The sequence below is a fragment of the Elaeis guineensis genome, chromosome 1, assembly GCF_000442705.2.
Source record: "Elaeis guineensis isolate ETL-2024a chromosome 1, EG11, whole genome shotgun sequence".
In the NCBI taxonomy this organism is placed as follows: domain Eukaryota; kingdom Viridiplantae; phylum Streptophyta; class Magnoliopsida; order Arecales; family Arecaceae; genus Elaeis; species Elaeis guineensis.
The window spans coordinates 2272783-2288318 of NC_025993.2; the positions used below are offsets into that span (position 1 = coordinate 2272783).

The following is a 15536-nucleotide window of genomic DNA, read 5'->3' on the forward strand; positions in this document are numbered from 1 at the left end:
GCTCTGAAAGCTTCTCCGTATCTAGTCTCTTTGGAGCCATGCTGAAGAATGAGCAATCATTCACTGGATCGTTATATCTCTAAAAGTGGCCGCTAGTGACTTCAAACGTGGGAAAAGGATATCACCCTTAGAATAGCGTTGTGGGCATGTTTTGATTTCAGGTCACTCTCTAATCTTTTTAATTTAATATTTCATTACCTAGAAAAGAACCGCATGCAATTTTGTCTTACCTATCTTTTGTCTATCAGAATTTTTCCAACACCATCTACACTTAGCTATCCTCTGTTTCATATTTGGGTTTATCAACCAATATTTTTCAAACATAATTTGCATTCAAAAACTCTCTCTTTCTTTAGGAAAACCATATGGAGTGCTTATCAATTATATTTTAATAGGATATCAAAATTAAAGTTTCATAAGAGATCATATTGACTTTCTCTTATCACTGTAAATTCAGTGAACCGAGTTTGAACCCAACCCGATCCAAACTCCGGATGGCTTTAAGAAATTATTCCCTACACTGTGTATCAGTGCCAAAGCCTATCGTTTCAATAGGGATGCACCGAGATGAGTGCTATTATTGGGAATAATTTCTCCTTTCTGTAGGGTTATTCTGGTCTCCCCCGGATATATAAACAAATATATCAGCCGAGCGGAGGCGGTTATAGGTAAGGGTGGGAGCCGGAGAGACAGCGGCCCCAGCGGAGGGGAGAAGAACTGGTGGCCATCAAACTCCACCCAAAATAATAACGATCAAAATTCCCCCCATTCTCGGATTCACAAAGCCACCACATACTACAAGGTAAGATTTATCCGCTGATTTATCTCTATTTTTTTTTTCTCTTTAATAACCCCCAGGAAATAAGACCTTTTGCTTGTTTCTGCGTTTCTTTTCTTTTTTTGGTGTCCGTGTGTTTTTAATTTTGTTATTTGTGAATTTTTTGTTTCTGAAACCCGAAGGAGTCCAAACGAATTCTATCCCCGTGCTCCGATCGCAGTCGTCCTTCGATCGTGGTAGGTATCCGGCCATCTCTTCGAGGCGACGTCTCTCTTCGATCTCCCCTTTCTCGGTCCGACGACGTCAGTCTCCTTCTCCGAGGTTTTGCCTGATCGAATTTTTGATTGAAAAAAATGATTTTATTAATCTATTGTTTTGATCTTTCTGTCATTCGTTTTTGTTTTCCTTTCGTGTATTTTTTTGCGCAGCATATTCGATTTCAAATTATCCACGTCTTGACGGGGGGCAGCGCCTTCGATTCCGCAGGTACGCTCTCCTTGTGATCAACATGATACATTTCTTATCGCATAATATGATCAGATCATAGCCGTTTATTAGAGTTTTCGTATCAAGAGAAAAACAGAATATTTCTAGAATATTTATGGATGAAATGTTTGCCAAGTACGTAGGTAGAAAATTCTGAGATTTTTGGTAAGCGGCGTCCATGTTATGTGCTCTCTGCTACGTATGATGCTGTTCCTGTATCATTGGGATACTTGAAAAATCTTTTTTCATTAATTGATTGCATTTTTTTTATCTGATGACTTTTGACATATTTTTACGGTTGCATGCATTTATGGATTTAATCATGAATATCCTAGAAGGCGCAAATCTAAATTTCATTTGCCGCGTCGTACAAAATGATTGGTATAACAGCATTTACGATTTTTTTTTTTTTTTGGGCGGGGGTTGGGGAGGGTGTAAATTATGTTTTGATCCTTGAATTATGTTGGATTTTTTAAATAGATCCCTAAAGTATAAAAAGTTAAAATTTAGTTTCTTTAAGTTTGTTGTTGCCCTAAAGTTTGTTTCTTTAGGTTTGATGTTGCCTCAAGTTTGATTCTAGCAGCTTTTCTCATCGAAGTCTAATATGATAAACTCTGATACTCACATAAATAAATTTACTTGCGTAACATAAATTAGAGCTGAATAATTTAAAATATTTAAAAAATACTGATGATATAGCTAAATCTTAATTTCATCTTCTTCTTCTTCCATCTTTTCTTATCCTAAAATTTTAATATAAAAAAAAAAAAAAAAAAAGAAAGAAAGTCTTTTCCTCCATGCCCTTGCTGCCTCCTCCCCATGGCCCCTTTCCCCATGGCTCATCCAAATATTTTTTTTTTATTTCTCACATTCCATCTCATTGAACTCTTCCTATCTATTCTTTTTAGATCTCTCATCTCATTTTACTTTTTCTCATCCCAAAATTTAATGGATCAAAAAAAAAAAAAGAAAAAAAAAAAATCTCTTCTCTTCGTTGTTCATTCTCCTTTCTTCGATTCTTTTCCCTCACTCATCCCCATTGTCGTCTTCCAATATCTTTTGCCGAGCCGGCGTCCAGTTACGCCATCTTCTCCACTTTTCTAAATTTTTTTTTTTTCTTGACTCTTTCTCTTTAAAAAAAAAAAATAAAAAATAAAAAAATATCATGAATAAATTTTTTAAAATTTTAATACTATAAACATTAATGATTGTCAATTAGATTTCTATGACATAAAGTGTCCAAATCGCGTCCGGTTCAAATAGTTTGATTTTTTGTATTTCAAGGATCATTCAGAAAATCCGGGTTAGTTCATATTTGATTTGATTTGATTTTGTTTTATTTTCGCGCGCGTGGCAGATTCCGCAAACTTTTCTTTTGTAAATAAGACGTTTGTAAATATTGTCGCTTGGGGAATGACTTCCTCACGAAGTCTACAAACTCCTTTTAGCTGCCATCTGATCCTCATCAAACGGCTCTGCAGCTTCCTTTCAGAAATCAAATATAGGTTCGGCTTGCACCAGTCTCTCGCATCGCGGCGGAAGGCAGAACAGCGGCAAGCGTCGACACCGCCGGCATCGGTCGTTGGCCAAGCAAGGATGGCATCGGCCGACGAGGAGTCACTCTCCCCAAAGAACCGGCTCAAGCTCCTCTGCAGCTACGGTGGCAAGATCTTGCCGCGACCTTCCGACGGCCAGCTCAAGTACGTCGGCGGCGAGACCCGCGTCCTCGCCGTCCCCCGCTCCATCTCCTTCTCAGGCGAGTCCACCTAACCAACGGCCGAGATCCTTTCTGTCTCCGTTTATTTATGATGATGATGATGATGATGATGACAGAACTGAAGAAGAGGATCCGGGAGATGTTCAATAACGCAAAGGTGGTGATCAAGTACCAGATCATGCCGGAGGACCTGGACGCGCTCGTGAGCGTCACGTGCGACGAGGACCTCCGCCACATGCTCGACGAGTACGACCGGCACGAGCCCCGCTCACCCTCCAACTCCCCCCGCTTCCGTCTCTTCCTCTTCTCCGCTGCCTCTCCGCCGCTCGCCTCCCTCTCCGACGCCGCCGCCACCTGCCCCATCGAGCAGCGCTACGTGGAGGCCATCAACGGTATGCCCCCCGCCGCCTCCACGTTGTCCCTCTTCAACATCTCCTCCTCCGCCGCCACTTCACCAACCTCCACCATCGATCTCCGCGACGCCTTCCGCCCCACCCGGTCGAACCTCCTCTCCACCGCCCCCGCCGCCGGCGGAGGCGGCGGCAAGGGGTTGCATCGAGTCCGGAGCACGCCGAATCTGGGCACCGCGAATCTGAGCCAGATGTCCAACGGCGTGGCACCGCAGCCCTACGGCGGCCACCAGCAGGACCGCCACCACCACCACCATCACTACCACGATGGCCAGCAGGTCCCAACGCCGGCGTACGGAAACGGCGGAGGGCTGTGGAGGATGGGGAGTGGGCCCGTGCGGTACGAGGTGTGTGGATGCGGATGTGGGTGCCGGATGACCGCGGCGCCGCAGCCGCACGTGCGGGGGCACCATTACTCCCACGCGGTTGGCCCCGCAATGGGGAGCGGGGGATGCGTGTGCTTCGGACACGTGGAGGAGATGGGCGCCGTCGTTCCGCCGAGGAGTGGCCCGCAGCACGGCTTGCCTTTGGGTGTCCCGCCTCGTAAACCTACCCCTACTCCAATATGGGAATGAGTGAGGGAATGGAAGAGAGGAGCGTGCAGAGATGGACGAAGCTCCAAGGTGTTGTTTTGGTTTCGATGCAAGCATTGGTAGGTGAGGAAGGACCGGGAAACGTAGATACTGTTGTCCCGGTGGTGTTATATGATCTGAGCCGTCTGTGATATGGGATTGATTCAGTGGATCTTCTTGTTCTGAAAACCTAAGGCCTAATTTTGTGGATAAAAATCTATCTAAAAAATTATATTTTTTTAATAAATATTTTCCGACTCATTTAGATAGATAAATAATTTATATATATTTTTTATATATTAAAAAATAATTTAAAATCTATTATCCATATTCTTTTATATTTTTATTTTTTAAAAAATTATTATGATCTATTTATATTTTTCATAATATATTTATTATATAAATATTATTATATATTATATTTTATATTAATATATTATAATAATATATATATTATATTATATAAATATCTCATAGTAGTATAATATAATATAATATATTATTATATATAATAATATAGTATATTATATTATATTATTATTATAGTATTATATAAATATAATGTAACATAATATATTATATTATATCATTATAATATATTATCATATATTATAATAGTATATTATATTGTTATATTATTATTTAAAATATTATAGTATAAAATATAATATATTATATTATTTTATTATTATTATAGTATATAATATTATATTATTATATAGTTAAGGATATATTAGAAATGAATTGATAGGTTAGATTGATGGGAAAATGATTTAGCCACCTCCTAATGAGTAAGATTTTTTTCATTTTATAGATAAATGTTATACATAGAAAAGTAATTTATCCATCTTGAAAATTGTGAGAACATGGATAAGTTGATCAATTGAAAAATTGATCAATTTTTTTATGATATTTATCTACAAAAGAATAGACCCTAAGAGAATTAAAGGTGGATGAGAATTCAAAGCAGATACGGCATGCCTGTTCTCGTTTAGTCTGGCAAGATACAAGATCACACGATAGCCAGCAGATTTATTTTTGCTAAGGGACATGTCTGATGTTGTTTTTGCTTTCTTGAAAAACCTTCTGACAGAAAAAAAAGAAGTCAGAAATTTTTGATACCATTGATAGTACAGCCATGACTAACTAAATTCGTGTACCAAACCTCTCATCATGCATGCTAACAAGGAGGTGATTTTGATAGTCTGTAATTTCTATGTTACAACTTACTTCAGACTTTGAATGTCATAATCTGGAATTTACTGTATGCATGTTGTCAATACCAACCAGAATGTCTCTTAAATGATTGCAGTTAGGTTGATTTTAGTCTGCACGATTAGCAGAACAAAGGCGACACTAAACATCATGGATCATTTTAGCGAGGCCTCAAGAATTTTACAAGGAGACGTTTCTATATTTAGGAAGAGTAAGAAATCTGGTATTCGCCATTGTCCATACATCTTTTGCCCATCGATATAAATTACAACTTTGATGGTTTGACCATGACTCTGATTACAGTTTGGACATCCAGTCTTGTTTGAGAGTAGCAAACATACTAATAGGAATCCAGTTTCACAAACATGAGCGATCAACCCAAAAATCTGAGTCATGTCAACACTATCAACTTTCCTATCAGGTTCTTTGAGAAGTCAAGAAGACGAAATTCTGTGATATATCGACCACTCTCTGCATGACCCACATAGGAATTGTGAATCAAAACAGAAATGGAAAGGAGCACTTCTTTTGCTCTATCTTGAGGTATCTATAAAAGATTTTAATGAAGTACCTTTTAAATTAGGAGGAATCATAAAGTTTTTCAAGCAGGTATTTTGTTACACAAGGTTCCATGTAGATAAGCTGGCATCGAATCAAAAGAAACAATTACATATTGTCATCAAGTAAAAAAGGGCATTGATTGAAACTGTAGCTTTCAATCAATTTCCACCAAGCAAATTCCAGGTTAATACTGAACATCTCTACCGATTTTTCATTTGCAGCATAGTGCAGCAAGGTTATAATGAAGCATATTTCTAGAGCATCAGGTATTGTCATTTTACAATATCCAAGCTACACTTGCTTACCTATTAGTTGCTAAATGTCTGTGCCGAAGTGCTCTCCGGCCTATATCTTGCCGGAAGAATCCTTCAGGCCAGTCGATTACTTCAGCTGCTTTGTAAGCTCTCTCTCGTGCTTCTTCTAAATCTTTACCCTTTGCAGTGACACCAAGCACACGGCCCCCAGAGGCGATGAAGTTACCATTTGAGTCTAGTGCTGTTCCTGCATGAAATATCTTAACCATTGGTGCTACGGTCTCTGCCTCTTCAAGATTTCTTATAACAGTTCCCTTCTCATAGGACCCTGGATAACCTCGGCTTGCCATCACAACCACCATGGCTGATCCAGGTGACCAATTTAGTGATACCTTGCCTAACTCTCCTCTACAAGCTGCAAGCAGTACTTGTGCCAGGTCAGACTCCAACCGCAGCATTAGAACCTGTATGAGAACATCACAGACAAGTGCACGTTACTATTCATAACTTTGCTACCACAAAAGTAACATTTATTTTGCAAATGCTTCCGAGAAAGGACAAAGCTAAAATTTTCATGCCACATATACGACTGAAACAATAGAGAGCACTGAAAATGGATAACCCACGCATGCCTACAGACTCGAATTATACAAAATTTAATGATCTAATGCATTCCAATTAAATCAAATGCAATTTTAGTCCATTGTTCTCTTGAAATTTAACAAAATGAAAAGGTGTGACCAAATGACAGACAGATTGATCCCCTTAAATTCTGTTCATATCAGCCTATTTAAATTAATTACACAATCATATATTGCACGAATACATTTGTACAATTTCAAACAAGTGGAGCAAGAAATAATTCAAGATATGCTCAAGCAGCTACCAACCTGGCATTCAGGATCTCCAAAACGCACATTGTACTCAATAAGCTTAGGCATCCCAGTTTTTTTCTCAATCATAAGCCCAGCATATAAGACCCCAACAAATTTGCGACCTTCTTCAGCCATTCCCTTCACTGTGGGGGAAATTATTGTTTCCATAACCACAGACTCTAGCTCTCTAGTTAATATCGGAGCAGGGGAATATGCCCCCATTCCACCAGTATTTGGACCAGTATCACCATCACCAACTCTTTTATGGTCTTGGCAGACTCAAGAGGCATGGCGGTCTCACCATCTACCAAAGCAAAGAATGAAGCTTCTTCTCCCTCAAGAAATTCTTCAATAATGACTCGGGAACCAGCAGACCCAAAAGCACCATTTACCAGCATTAAGTCTATAGCATCATATGCCTCTTCTAGAGTCATGGCAACAATAACTCCTTTCCCAGCAGCCAACCCATCAGCCTTGACAACAATGGGTGCTCCTTGCTCCTTAATGTATTTCTTTGCGTCGGATGGGTTTGTAAAAGTTTGATACTGCAAAATTCACAAACAACATTAACAGTTTGACACTCTAGATATGCACAGACTAAAAGATTTGCTTGGGAAAAAATTGTCATATTACTTCAGTTTTCTCATATTATGTCATGAAAAGGATGATTTAGTAGTATTTAATAAGTCAAGGCAGAGTCAAAAATATTGAACAAGAATTAGAAAGGAATAAGAAAATAGGAGCTACTGATTTTTCAGTTTTATTTTTGTCCCTCAAGAATATTTAACTAGGAGCAGCAAAATATTATAATCCTATCTTCCCTGTGGTCTGTCGCAATATAATATTATTTCCAAGCTATTTTAGCAAAAAGTAACGGATACATTTCTTGACTTACTGAACGAACTCAATAAGTTAGTTAAGAAAGGTCCTATGTCATTTTGGCCTCAGATATAGCAAGACAGTATTCCTGTTTTAAATCTTTGAAATTTCTTTTCTGGCTCAACCATTTAACGAAGAAATACTAACACATAATATTGATCACTTCATTGACTATGAGTCATAATGAATATTCACTAAATCACCGACATGATGCTTGTCAATAGAAGTACCAACTAACCTTTGCAGTGGGGATTCCATATTTATCACACAACTTCTTCATAAAGTCCTTTGACCCCTCCAATGCTGCAGCCTCCGATGAAGGGCCAAATGTTGGGATGCCAGCTTCAACAAGGTCATTTACAAGGCCAGAAACCAATGGAGCTTCTGGACCCACCACAACTAGCCCAACTCCCCTATGCGGCAAAAGGCGATTACAGCTTTGCTATCCAATATGTTTAAGTCTGATATGCAAGTCGCATTGCCAGAATTAGAAATCCCTGCATTACCAGGTGCACAAAAAACTGCATCACAAGATGGAGATCGCTGCAAGGCATAGCAAAGTGCATGTTCCCTTCCTCCACCACCAATGACCAACACCACTAACCTCTCTTCTGCAATAAGACCTATGTAAATTCAGATACAACAATCTTTTACAATAAAACAAGATATCTCATAAAGAGGAAAACAAAAATCACTGCACAAAACATTGCTGCATATATTAGGACAGATGCAGCAAGAATTCCACTTATGACTCCTACAGTAGGTTTTCTACTTCTTTTCAGCTTTCTCATTCCTTATTTATTTACTTTGACTATGTTCATATGTTTGTGTGAGAGTGCACGTCATATGTCAAAGCACTTAACATTCTTAGAAGCATAGAGGGAACAGGAGCTGATGCAATAATGAGACCCAACAAATTGACCATTACATCTTATGTTCCTTGTAATTTAAATTGGCAAGCAAGGCCAAACTAGACAAGTTTCTTTTTAAAATTTACCCATCACTGAAACTTCAGCTTTTGCTCAAGAAATGTAAAAAATGAGACTTTCTTTGACCCAATATTAAATAATTGCCCCCTTAAAATTAAGATCATGGTTAATTGCCAGGTCATGCCCAAAGAGGAAACAATGCAGCATGAAAAAGCCAAAAAAAAAAAAAAGCTAATAGTTTTGCCATCATGCCCTCTCTTTCCTTCTGTCTGTTCCCATCTAATAGGGATTTACATTTCGAGAAAGAAATTCCTTAGCCCATTGCCCATGCTAAAAGCCGAAACTTAACATATCTATGTTTAAATGATGTGAGGATTTTTGCAATCATATACAATTCCTTCGGCAGCTATAACCATGCATGCGCATGAGTAGCAAAGAAAGGTTGAATCCGTGATGCATGCAAGAGAGAGCTCGTATTTCTGAATTGATAATTGCAAAATTTACTTTAACAAAATTTTATTTTTTAAAATAAAAGGAAGTGAAGAACTCTAAGCACTTTTTATTCCTTGAAATAATATAAACAAAACCATAAATCCTTCTACAAAATGAAAACCATATTAGCTTACAGAAAATCTCTTCTAAAGATTATTATGCATTATCTTCTTTCTGAAATGCACTTTGGGTATGGGTTTCCCCCAAAAAATGCAGGAATTTGACCATCAAGAGAAGCTTCCTATTAACTATGGGCTGGGTATTCCACTGCATTTAGGGAAATAGACAGATTAGATTAACAGCAAGTATTACTTGTTTTCTCAGTTTTAGGAACCCTGAGACAAAAACAAGAGATGATTTATCTTGAAACCAAATAGCAATCAGTGAAGTTGAATCAAGTCCTCACAGAAGTAACAATTGTTCAAATTAGAGAGAATGTAGATTAGTACCTTAAGTATTTATAAATAAACTTCATTTGTGCTTGAACCAATCTTTCCTTACACACTACGTTGCCTGACTATAACTCCACCCATGAAGTCTTTTGCAAGTATTAAAAGCACAGACCGACATGGCTAACACACACACCATTCTAGTGCTTGCCAAGCTCCAGCATGCAATATGACACTTAAAACCTTGATCTTTCACACTCACTATACAAGTGACCTTCCTCTGACATTCTATCTGATTCCACCATTTCATAACCTCAGGAATTAAATACAAGAATAATGCATGCTGTCAAGTACTTCCATCAAAAGGCACTACAAAGACTAAATGTCTATATTCCTGTAAAGGGCTTTGAACAGCAAGGTTTTTTCCCTCTATTCTGGTGTACTATCTCCCAAAAAATCTGATGTTGTGCAGTAAACATTAAAAATTAAACCAAAGAGGCACATACATCAATAGTATTGTCATCTTATCTAAATAGATAAGGGTGCTTCAAAGCATCGCAATATATGGGTATAGAGTTCAGGTCATAGGTTTTGGGCATGAGACTGTTTCAAACAGTTCCACCTTTTAAAAATGTGTTATTTGACATGCATCAATATTCACAGAGAGCATGATCTGACAGGTCCAACAAAATACTGGTTATGATCATAGATTTATTCAAGTTATGACCAGCTCTTTCACATCACACAATTTTTCATGAAAATGAAGTGATATTAAGGGCCTGTTTTGATGCCCATATGTACTATCTGTGTTTTATCTCCACATAAGCGAGAGAAAATGGAGGAGGAAGGGGCGGGGGGAGGAATAATTTGGGAGGAGCAGGATAAAGCAATGATCCTAAGACTCATGGATTTTCAGAACAAAACATTTCTCTCTTCCTTCAGCTTCCTTGCTTAGCTACTTCCAACAAGCATAGGTGACATCATATGCATAAGATAGTTGAGTAACGAAACAAGGCTCAAAAATTCCTTTGATCTTCCACATCTATTAAAAGAAGGGTCTCAGTTAGATAGGGATGGCAATGGGTCGGGATTTACTACCCGTCCCCAAACCCGAACTTAATATCCTATACCCAAACCTACCGATACCGATCGGGTAAGAAAAGAGATACCCATTCCATATCCAACGGATTCGGGATACCCATGGATAACCATTTCCCCATATCCAACCCATACCCGCCCCATGCCTAACCATACCCAAAAAAAATAAACAATCAAAATAATTTTATGCATATTATCAATCAAAACAAAATTACCAATTCAACATAGAATATAATTTATAAGTCCAGATTTATAGAAATCAAACATAGAAATAGAATTACAATTCAACATAGAACATATAAATAATTAAAATAATTTTATGCATATTATCAACCAAAATCGAATTACCAAAACAGAATTATAAACATATATATTCGGATATGGATTCAGGTATTACCCATACCCATAGGTTCGGATCGGGTTTGGATTCGGATTCGATAGAAAACAGCACTACCCATACCCTACCCATATCCGTGCTACAGTTTTCTAGTTTTACCCAAACCCTATTTTTCGGGTTTGACCGGGTTTGGGTAGGTGCATACCCATCGGGTCGGATCAATTTTGCAATCTCTAATTAGGGATGCTTGCTGCAAATAGCCCCTGAGTTAAAAGCGCATCCAAATACATTCTAAACTCAAAGTCTTAACAACCTGCACACTATTTCTATTTAATTACACATAGTAATGATACTAATTATCTTGCATATAGTATTTATAATGTATAGCAAACAAATGAAATTAATTTAAGCAAATATATGCTTCAAAATGTAAAGCGTCATTCAACTGAAGATGCTTTGAAGTGAAGAAAAAGAAAATGAAAACAATATGCCATTGTTGAGCATCCCAAGACAGGTGTGCCTAGTAACAAACTCTTCCAAAATATTGAAAATTCTCCTATTATTATCTACATCAAAAGTCCTTTTCTCCCAGTTTATGTGAAACTTAGTAAAAAGTCACACTTGTGTGAATTCTATTAAATTGTATTTTTTTCAAAATATTTATTGACTGAATTTCTCCTATCCATTGAGATGTTTTTAGTAGTTTCTATATCTTTCTCTATATTATTTTCATGTTTCTGTCTCCAACTCTTTTACAAACTTCGACAAATTATGAACTTCTTGTTTAGTGAAATCATTCCAAATTTATAAGTATAATTATGCTGATGCTGATGCTCCAAGGTTGTTTGTAAAATTTTGATCAAATCATAAATGACTTTTTCCTAAGCATGCTCAAAGTTCTTCTCTTGAGTATCCTTTTTCTGTCTAGAATTATTAGCTCCTCCCACAGCACTGTCTAAACCTGCCTTTAGACATGCATGGCTCTTAATGCTTGCACAGAGTTTCTTGATTAAGGATAAACAAAGAAACATTTAAAGAAATTTGATGAATTAACTATAAGAAATGATATTTGAATAGGCAACCAATAAATATTCTTAATTCTGTTGACAGTTTCATACCAGAAATATTTGCATCACCTTTGCGCATGTCAGAGAAGCCAGGTTGCTTCATAGTTTCATCTGAACTTGCTCTTGGAATGGCGTTTATGCGCGAGGACGAAAGAGATCCCTTAATATAAAAAGTTGAAAGATTGTTCCATTTCCTATACCCAGCAAAAGTAACACGACTATTGAAGCTCCCACTGAGATGATTGTTGCAAAATGTTTTGGTTCCTCGGCTTTCCAGAAAGTTAAGGGACTTTGCAATGGTACAAGCAACAGAAGCCATAAAACCCTAACAGGAAAATAATAGAAATTATTAGGACTCGATCCAGAATTCGAAATGCTACATTTTTTTTTAAAAAGATCTCCACAACGTAATAATCCTAGCTAAACCATCAGGCTAATCTGACCAATTTTTTTCAAACTTATGCAAAAAGTTTAGCTGAATTTAGCCCCAGAGCAATTCAAAGAAAAAAAAAAATCTGAAGTGCAAATTCTAGATCCCAAGATCAGAAAGAGACAAGAGCGAATCTATTAGAAGTCAATATTATCTTTAAAAAAAAAAAAATCCTTTCATGGACCTTAATCTTTTACGGACCAAAAAATGCCCCAAGGGTTTATAGTGTTAGATCAGCTACTATCTTTTGAAAATCATTCCCATTTCCTTTGGATTCATTAAGGAATAAAAACGAAAAAAAAAAAAAATCGAAGCGAGACGAAATCTTACCTTCCAATACTTCTGGAACGCCGAAATACCGCAGTTCTCTTGAACGCCGCCCTGGAGGGGAAGATATGCTTCCCCCTCGCCCGAGGTTGGAGGATTAAATATATCCTACACCTGGTGTACCAGCTCAGTGGAACACCAGGCCAATAACATGCCACCACGTTGATATTCTTGCCACCGAGGAGGTTCTCGACGGTGGAGAGGCCGGAGACCGCGCCGCACCGGCGGCGCTGTGAGGCCCGGCCCAAGCAACGAATCCAAAACCCAAAAAAAAAAAAAAAAAAAAAATAGAGGAGAAAAACTCCCGAAGGGAGTCTTCTTCCTCCGTTCATCGGCTCCTAATCGGAGTCGAAAACAAATTTCCTCCGGCTCTATTTAAGGAGGAGAACCCTCCTCTCTCCTCTCATCGAGAAATCCCGGGGCAAAACGGCGGCAATCGTCAGAAATTCCTCACGGAGACCCGTCGCCGTGCCGTCCAATTTCTCGCCGAAAAGCTTCGCCGGCGACGGAGGTAAGCCTCCTCCTCTTCCTCTCTTCTCCCCCTTCTTTCTCGTGCCGATGTGCACGCTCGCCGGCGACCGGAGTCGTCGAATTTTGTTGCGGAAGAATTTTTTTTTTTTGCCATTTTGCCGTCGCCGGTGGTCACCGCCGACCACCGGTTTGGCCCTCTTCTTATCGGCGAGTCACCCCCTCCTGTCGACGGCCGCCCCACGCCGACTGCGCCGCCGGCCGACCACCCAACGAGGGACCTTAAGGTCCCTGTTTCAGCCCAAAAGGAACCCACGGGAGAAGGAAAAAAAAAGAAGAAGAAGGAGGAGGAAAAGAAAAAAAAAAAAAAAGAAAAAAGGAAAAGGAAAAAAAGAAAAAGGAAAAAAAAAAGAAAAAAAAGAAAGAAAAAAATAAAATAATAGTAATATAATAATATAATAAATAGGATTTTCTCTCCTCTCTCTTCCGTGAAGAAAAAGAGAAAAAAAAAGGAAAGAAAAGAAGAAAAAAAATAAATTAATAAATAATGATATAAATAATAAAATATGAGAAAGAGAGTTTCTCTCTCTTCCCTCTCTCTCTTCAGCCTGAACTAGTATTTTCTCTCTCTAGAATTGGACTTTCTCTCTACTTTCTCTCTCTAAAATCCTCTCTCTAGATTATTTCTCTCTCCTAAGATTTTTAAAATTTTGAGAAGAATGATGATGAATTTAAATGATTCTCGTAATGGATTTTTGATCTGTGATCGTCGGACGATACACCGACATCCACTTTGATCAGATCAGTATTTTTAGATTTTATTTCTCATGATCTTATTTAATTATCCACATGATAATTTTAGCATGATTTGATCTGATCGATCAGAATTTGTTGAATCATATTGTCTGAAGAATTCAAGATGAGTTTTCTCTCTCTAGAATTTTCTTTCTCTAAAATATTCTCTCTCTTGATTGATTCTCTCTCTAAAAAAGGTTAGTGAATGAAGAAATTTCTTTTAATAAGTCTGATCTGATTCTAATGAAGAATCTTGATCCATGATTGTCAGACAGCGTACTGGCACCCACCTTGATCAGACCATGAATCTTTAGATTTGATCATCCATGATCCCGATCTAGTCATGACTTGATTTGATCATGTTGATTTCACCAATCAAGATATTGGACCAATCATAATGTTGGATTGTGTCATCTGATCAATTCGAATTGTACCTCATTAATTTCTCTCTCCTCTAATTGTCTCTCTCTACTTGATTTTATGAAATCGATGAAGAAACCTCGTCCTATCACTTCGAATCCGATTTAATCTAATAGTCAAACTTTGGATCATTTAGGTCCTAATTAGATTTTGATTAGATAAAATTAGATGATCGGACCCAATCTAAACCGTTGAAATATGGTATTCGTATTCTTTCTAATTATTAAAATTGATTCTGTATAGGATTGTGGATGTTTGATCATGGGATATTGCGATATGATCTACGAACAGAATTTTTGGAAAAAAATTTATAGAATTATGTGGATTTATTGGAGTGTGTTCGAGGTAAGTAATGTTTCACTTTTTCTAGATTTATCGGCAAATTATAATGTATTTTTCTGACATGATTTGTGAAACGATGCATGAATTGGATGAATGGTATTTTGTTATGAAAATATCTTATTTGAAATGTTATGATGAAGCATGATTGAACATATTGATTTCGTGATGCATTATATTGATTGATTTCGATATTACATGATTATATGTTTTATTATCAAATTAGAATATGAAATATGATTTATGAAGAATTATGATATAAGAAACATTATGAATTGACAACCTAACTATGTAAAGGACCCCGCCAATGGGGTATATACGTTGGCAATTGATTGTCCTGAGGTTTATGTCGCCAGCGAGACCAGCGACATTTCACCAGAGAGAACAGCGACAAACCGCCAGCGAGACCAGCGATTCCAAAGGACATAGCTGCAGATGATTCGCAGCCTACCGCAAGCAGATACGCGGTATTATGACCCTGCCACAGAAAAATGTAGTCATAGCTCATGGTTGACGAAAAGAAATTGAAGAACAAAAAAATTGAAATCTCGAAAGAAATTGAATTTTCGGAAAAGTAATGAATTTGGCATGAATTATATTGCATAATTAAAATTATTTTGAATTGATGAACTCTATATGCTTATTTTCTATAAATGATTATTTACTTAAATGCCTGATGAAATCTATTGAAAAGTGAT

At 37.7% G+C, this 15536-nt stretch overlaps 1 protein-coding gene and 1 pseudogene across 1 annotated transcript; one reads left to right on the forward strand and one right to left on the reverse strand.

Annotated features, from left to right (window-relative positions):
- Positions 1-666: 666 nt before the first annotated feature.
- On the forward strand, positions 667-3967 carry LOC114913656 (RAF-like serine/threonine-protein kinase PRAF). Its single transcript, XM_073250732.1, is given in 6 exon segments — positions 667-802; positions 961-1099; positions 1207-1264; positions 2746-3020; positions 3098-3651; positions 3653-3967. Coding segments are annotated over 3 exon segments (831 nt in total). The 5' UTR covers positions 667-802; positions 961-1099; positions 1207-1264; positions 2746-2860; the 3' UTR covers positions 3770-3967.
- A 1823-nt stretch (positions 3968-5790) lies between these two features.
- LOC140856444 (phosphoribosylamine--glycine ligase-like) lies at positions 5791-13062 on the reverse strand (annotated as a pseudogene).
- Positions 13063-15536: the final 2474 nt, after the last annotated feature.